Genomic DNA, 6,826 nt, shown 5'->3' with positions numbered 1-6,826 from the left:
ACCACTGTTGTTACATTTTCTTTCAATAAATTGTTTAAGATGAATAAAATTACCATTGCATGCCTCTACTTAAATGCCCTACTTTCATGATATAATATCACTGTAGCATTCACTTTTTACATTTTCCATATATTTCACCTGAAAGTCGAATATCCCTAACTTTTTGTGAGTAGTGTATTTAGATCAATCTACCACAGTGCCAGCTAACTGGTTCAGAAAAGTGCGTTTGTTAATCATGAACTGCTTACATCTGCACGCACATACTTAGCATGTTTATGGTCTACTCTGGCAAACATGCAGTTATTCCCATTTTTCAGAAACAGAATTTAACTGCATTTAACTTAATGTTTCCAAAATTATACTGCACAGTCTGTGATTTTTTTGCCCTAGTTTGCATTGAACTAGTCAGTGTCTCCATGTTTCTAACTGACTCTTTAACTCAACTGGTGAACTAATAATAATTGTCCACGTCACCTGGACCAGCTGGCTAACTGAATAACCAGGTGGGACAACATGCCATGCAGCATTATGCCCTTTTACTTTAATGAACTTACCGGAGAGCACAAGGTCAATAGTTTTACCAAAATATCAACACTAACATATTTACAGTACATAATTGTTTTGGAGAGGGCAAAAAAGGAAATTTCTATATTGTGTTTTTATGAAGTGTTTTCTTGCCTTAGCATTTAGTACTCCCAAAGATATACAGATGCCACATATTTATAGACAGTTGATATCTACAGCACCACTGTGTGGCCAGGATCCACTGAACGATTCACCTGTTACAGAGTTTGACAGTTCTACCTTATAAGCTGTTCTTTTCCATGACTGTAATAAATGACGGAGTGGGGGCGGAGGGTGGTTTGCCCCTAGTAACCACTTATCCCATAGCCACTTGCCAACAAAATGCCACGTCATCAAATTAAAAGTATCAGTTGTTTACACATATAACTAATTTTGATCTCAAGTTTCTGTTTTAAACATCAAAATACATACTTCCTGAGCCTCTAAATTTCTGTTGTTTGAGTTGGTTGGCAACACCTATCTAAACAGCAAGAGATTCAAAGGCAGGGCTTTATAATGCTGACAAGTTTTGAAACCAGGAGAGAAAGCGAAATGTACTGATTGCTGCCAGTGACTAGAAGAGAGAATAGTGCTGCACTCAGGTCACAATATCATTAAAACTCTCCAGCTCCAGATTATGTTGCTTCACTTCAATTCAATTCAAATGCTTCCATGAGCATGAAAGTTTTAACAACAATGTTGCCAAAGCATCATTTAATCAAAAATAAGTATAATTTGTTGAATAATGTCAACAGCAGGCCTGTACAATAATATGAACGTCAATAAATTAAAATTGATCTGCCTATCATATACAGTATATAAAGTATTTTCTATATCTTCTATAATTACATTGCAACACATCACAGTGCACTGTCCCGCTCTTTCTCTCTTTACTACTCTCTATTGCTGTGGAGACACAATGCGGCTGATCTAAGGTGAGTATCGGTTGCAACAATCTATTGTTCATGTCCTTTATATTTAGATCTAAAAGGGTGCAGGCTACCTGGTGACAAATGGAGACAGAATGGAGTTATTCTACTGTTGTGTTTGTTGTATTTGTCTCATATCCCAGCAAAAACTGGGCAGGACTGGTGATACAGGACTGGTTTTCCGTTCAAACCATTCAAGCTGTTGTCATGATGAAATGCCAGCGTGCCTCTTTTATCCTTATTTATCTATCAAAATAAATAAAATTCAAAGTCATCCCAAATGTTAGTAGTGTTACATTCCATATTTATTGAACATCACATTAAATATTGATTTGTGCATTACTCCTTCAAATCACCTACAGGCTGTATTCATGTGCTCTCACTGAATTTTGTCTGTTTTCTACATGACACTTTGGCCACTCTAAAGCTGCACAGTGAGACATCTGACACCAAGAGGTTTGTTTTGTGCACCTTACACCTGATTATTTTGAAATCATTGTTTTAGAGTTTGCAAAAGTTTTAAAACATTTTTAAAGTCCAACACTGGAAGTAGGATTTTGTACTCTTGCACGATTCATATTTTTCTGTGAAATACTGCAAAAGATTGAAATGAGTTTCAAGTCAAAGAAGTCTAAAGAAGGTGGATGACCCCCTATGTGTCGATCCCTGATGGCTTTAATTTACAAACCCTGATGAACTGCACCTGACGGGATGTGATGCACCTGGTCTCACTTTACCGGAAGCAACCGCATAAAGGCGGAGACGCTGGACGTGCAGGTGTAGCGTAGGCCTGTTTTTAGACTTCACGTAACCTGCTGCTTTTGTGTCTTGTTTTTTTCCCCCCCTTTTTAAATTTGATCCTCAGTCATGCCTCCTAAAAAGACAGCAGCAGACTCTGCTGACCCGCTTGTCCCGTCCTCCACTGAAGCTGCGGTGGACGAGAAAACAGAGAAAAAGTCAGGTCTGAACGCACACGCCATTACGTAAAATCAAATGGCAACAAATAATTGCGTAAGTAAGGTATAATTGTGCACGTTTGTTGCGTAGATGCTGCGGCGCTGCGCAAACCTGCAGCTCACCCTTCCACAGCCATTATGGTGAGAGAAGCGCTTAAAGAGTTGGATTCGCGCAAAGGTGTTTCATCCCAAGCGATTCAGAACTACATTAAACAGAAATATCCCACAGTGGACTTGGTAAGGCTGAAGCACTTGGTCCGTAGAGCCCTGAAAAAAGGAATCGAGACTGGCACGTTGGTCCGGCCTGCAAACTCCAATGTCACTACAGGCGCAATGGGAAAATTTAGGGTAAGTTTATTTTTTTAAGTTTTTAAAGCTTCATCAAAGAGGGTCAAATAACGCCAGTAATTTGTTTGTTTCTTGGTCCTCTGTCTTAAGCTGGCACCAAAAGTCAAGGAAACCAAGCCAAAAACTGAGAACACTGATCCCAATGTGCAAAAAGCGGCCAAGGATGGAGCCAAGAAGCCCAAAAAAGCAGGTATGAATAAAGTGACTTCAGTCGGTATTTAAAGCAGTCCTATTAGGTGTCTGACTCTAACGGCCTGTAACTCCTCCAAGGTGCCACTAAGAAGAAAGAGGCTGCTGGTGAACAGGCAAAGTCACAAGAGGTGAGTGTTTGTGCTTTGAAACATGGGAAACTACAGGAGGTCATGTCCTCTGTTTATCTGGGATTATACAGGCCTGCAGTGGAGCTGATGTTTTATTTAAAATAAGATTAAAAGAAGTCTATTTGACATCTTTCTCAACTCAAACTCTGGGATACAACTGTTTAAATGGGCACATAATAAATAATGGAATTGTTTTTGTTCTCATTTAACCTTTTATTAGTCAGTAAGTGCATGCTGTTTTTACAATAGTGCCATGTTAACCGTTTACAACAGACAATACTTAATGTTAAGTATTTCAAAATGAAATATCTGAGTTGATGGAGAAATTAATAGTATTTAAAGTGTCTAAGATGGTAATGGATGCAAAAGGGGGCTGCTTGAACTTGGCATTTTAGCCTTGTCTGACTAGCGATTTGTTTTTTTTCCTTTTTGTAGGACTCAAAGCCTCCCAAAAAGTCTAAGAAAGACGAAGCGGCTGCAACCTCAAAGGCTGCACCAGTGAAGAAGCCCAAAGCTAAGAAGGCTGCAGAGAAGGGGGATGGTGAGGGCGCTTCGGCCAAAACTAAAGCAGCAAAGACCACCAAGGAGACAAAAGCAGGAAAGGTGAACCAGGGCAAGGCTGCTAAAGCAGACAGCGATGCCCCTGCTACTAAAGCAACTGGGAAACGAGGGAAGAAGACCACAGAGTAAATGTATAATTCTTAACTGTTTTCATACTGTGTTTTGCAATAAAATGTATATCTGAGCTCTTGTCTGCTTTTTAAACTCTACATTTGGAGCACAGTGTACATCTTTATTCTGCTTGTAAGTTTGTACAGTAGTGGAGCTTCAAATATAAGTGCTTGTTTTGACTGATGGCCTTCCACTTCAGCAGCACAAACTGCTCTTGTTGATTAGGTGGCCTTCTATACAACGTATTTGTATTTTTCCCCACATTTGAAGATCAAATACATTTGTGGTGCTGACACAGTTTAAAACACAATCTATTGAAGTGAATGTCCTGTGAAACTGGAAATTAAAGCTTGTAGGTAACTTTAATTAAGGAACCAGAGGTAGATGTGTTTACCAGGGGAAATGTTGCATTACAGAATGTGGGGAAAATTGGGACCTTAATGCTTTACTGGTGTGTCTTACTAGCTTCCTCACATATGCCAGTGATGGGTTTTATTGATGGCCTCCCTTTTCAGGATGTTGACTACAGAAAAAGTAATGCTGATACTCTAAAATGGCATCCCAATGCCTCCAGAGGAGGGAGATGAGAAGTAGAAACAGCAGCGTGAAAAACATGCAGCTGCATGTTTTCATCAAGGAGATGAGACAGCTCGCCCCCGTGGACACGAATACTAGAATGACTGCCATAACAACTAGGAGCACATTGATTAGTTTTCCAAGTAGAGTTCGTGCTGTGGTGTTCTCCAAACCTTCAAGCTGTACAACCTGCTGCTGCTCCATCTTGAAGAGACGTTTTTGACAAGCCTCAAGCGCCTCCTACAGGTTAGAGACAAAATTATCTGTGTTGGTGACTTATCAGAGGAATTAGATATATACAGCACCACTCATTTTATTTATAGACTTTTTTTCTCTGGCAGATATTCAATAAGCTATTTAATCTTGCTATATGTCAAAATGTCTGCAGTGAAAAAGACTGGTAAAGCATACATGAACATCCATTGCTTTTTCATAGGGCTGATAAGTAATCTCCTCCATGCTGGCTAGTTCCTGGCTCAAGTTAAATATTTCATTCTGATGCAGCTCTGTCATGTCACTGAGCTGTTCCTCTAAACGCTCACATCTGCAAAATAGTAACGACAGTACATCACAAACAGGACGGGCTCCTTTCAGTGCTACAGTAAGCAAGTGCTACCTGTATTGTTCCTCTTGTAGGGCCTCCATAATCACTGTGTACTCTTGTTTGTGGCAGGCTTTTAGGTTTTCAAAACACTCCTCAAGTCGTCTTTGGTTTTCCCGGAGCTCTTGGATCTCATGGAATGTAGCATCAAAGCTTGAGGCCTGGTCGTGGTCAGGGGTGTTGTCCATAGGGCTAGGGGATCCTCCAGGGCCCAGAGCAGCACTACTAGTGCAGTCATCATTACTGCCACACAGCTGCCCTGTCCTGAGGGTCCTTGTTCCCCCAGGGCCAACACCCTCATCTCCCTGGGTTTCATCCAAGTCTTTCAGGGCCGCGATGGTATCAGCTTTCATCAACTATTACAGATGAGGGAGCTTTTGTTCAGCGAGAGAAGTTGGAGAAGCTGTCACCTGTAATGGGAAGGTTTGGGTAGGTAGGCTATTACTCAGGCCACTGAAAAACCTTGCCATTGCAATATTACAATTGAGACTATGGGTTTTGGCCTGCTAGAATTAAGTTAAATACAATATATTAAAAAAGATTAGACTTTCAATTCATAGTTTTTTAACGTGGGACTCTCGCCATGAGACCTCTGTCAAATCAGGTAGAGGTAAACTGCTTTTAATTGAACAACCTTCCACCAAAAAATCCCCTACAAAACTGTTCAGTGTGTATTGGTGTCAAAATGTAATAGCTGTCAAAATGCTAGTTTAAGTCCAAGATGTATCGTACGCTTTTCTGAAATTTAGCGAACAGCTAAGAGTCGATTCGATGCTCGAAATTAAAACCCAAATATGCATGGCCACATATCCCTAGAAGTGGGTTACGTGAGAAAATGTGGATTTTCTCATTATATTAGTAAATACTTACCCGTCTTCAAATGAAGTGTTTAGTTCAGTGACTTCCAACCTGCGGGGCGTCGATCATATTAAAGGTTGTGACAAACTTAGTTAGCTGTTAGCTAGCTTCAAGTAACGAGTAGCTAGCACCACTATGTAGCACTTTTTCCACTTATGCTAACTGTTAGCTTTGCTAGCTACAGTTCCACCGACCCAAACAATTTTCATGTTGCTTAGCAATGGTAGATTATTCAGAGAAAGTTAATTAGCATAAAGTTACCTCGTTTTGCAGCCTCCGATATTGACATCGATATGCCATTTGTATTTGTCATGTTAAGAGTTGCTTTAATGCTAGTTTAAGTCCATGTAGTTAGAAACTGAAGGCACCATGTAGAGAGGGAGGCTGGATGGAGTGAGTTACTGAATAAAGCGGGTCTTTTGAATCAGTGGGGGGTTCTGCAGAAGGGAAATGACCTGTGTACCTATAGCCTGCAAACAGTAAGTTACATTAATGTGCTTATTAGACCTCTTGTCAGGACTTTGTGGGCTGTACTTGACTGACTCTCCTGTTGGTTTTGGTGTACCTGTTATAATAACAAATAGTCGCTTATTCCTGTGTGCATGTTAGACACAAAATACACTAGGACATTAAAATAAAATTTAAAAAATGGGCCAAATGAAAAAGCACAGGGGTGATTAATTACACTGATGCCTCAGTTCAGTGAGCCATCACAATAACAGGGCTTCCTGTAAATGCAATGCAGCCATCATTAAGTTATTTAACGCTCATGTGCTTTTTCTGCTCAGACATGTCAAAACATCTGCTGTGGAGGTCTGTTAGTGTCCTCCGTCACTAATCCTCACACACTTAAAGGTGTTAGTGGTAGGAGGAATGAGTGATAAAAAGTTTGAGAGTTAACTTAATTGGTGCTGGGTTTTGGCTTTGCAAAAAGTAATACAGCAAAAATGACATATCTGGAGGATAATGTACCAACTACTATGACTGGGTTAATATCACAGC

At 40.2% G+C, this 6,826-nt stretch overlaps 2 protein-coding genes across 2 annotated transcripts; one reads left to right on the top strand and one right to left on the bottom strand.

The window, feature by feature from the left end:
• Positions 1-2,291: 2,291 nt before the first annotated feature.
• On the top strand, positions 2,292-3,807 carry h1m (linker histone H1M). The gene is made up of 5 exons (XM_070850478.1): positions 2,292-2,454; positions 2,541-2,797; positions 2,888-2,987; positions 3,068-3,117; positions 3,553-3,807. Exons 1-5 carry the CDS (start codon positions 2,361-2,363, stop codon positions 3,805-3,807), a joined length of 756 nt encoding a protein of 251 aa, XP_070706579.1. The 5' UTR covers positions 2,292-2,360.
• Positions 3,808-4,281: 474 nt separating this feature from the next.
• On the bottom strand, positions 4,282-5,319 carry LOC139207306 (transmembrane and coiled-coil domains protein 1-like). The gene is made up of 3 exons (XM_070836989.1): positions 4,982-5,319; positions 4,777-4,909; positions 4,282-4,605 (listed from the first exon to the last, which is right to left on the bottom strand). Exons 1-3 carry the CDS (start codon positions 5,317-5,319, stop codon positions 4,282-4,284), a joined length of 795 nt encoding a protein of 264 aa, XP_070693090.1.
• Positions 5,320-6,826: the final 1,507 nt, after the last annotated feature.

Source organism: Pempheris klunzingeri, chromosome 2 (assembly GCF_042242105.1).
Source record: "Pempheris klunzingeri isolate RE-2024b chromosome 2, fPemKlu1.hap1, whole genome shotgun sequence".
Classification (NCBI taxonomy): domain Eukaryota; kingdom Metazoa; phylum Chordata; class Actinopteri; order Acropomatiformes; family Pempheridae; genus Pempheris; species Pempheris klunzingeri.
The sequence above is the reverse complement of the archived record's forward strand: the minus strand, read 5'-3'. Positions and strand labels throughout refer to the sequence as shown.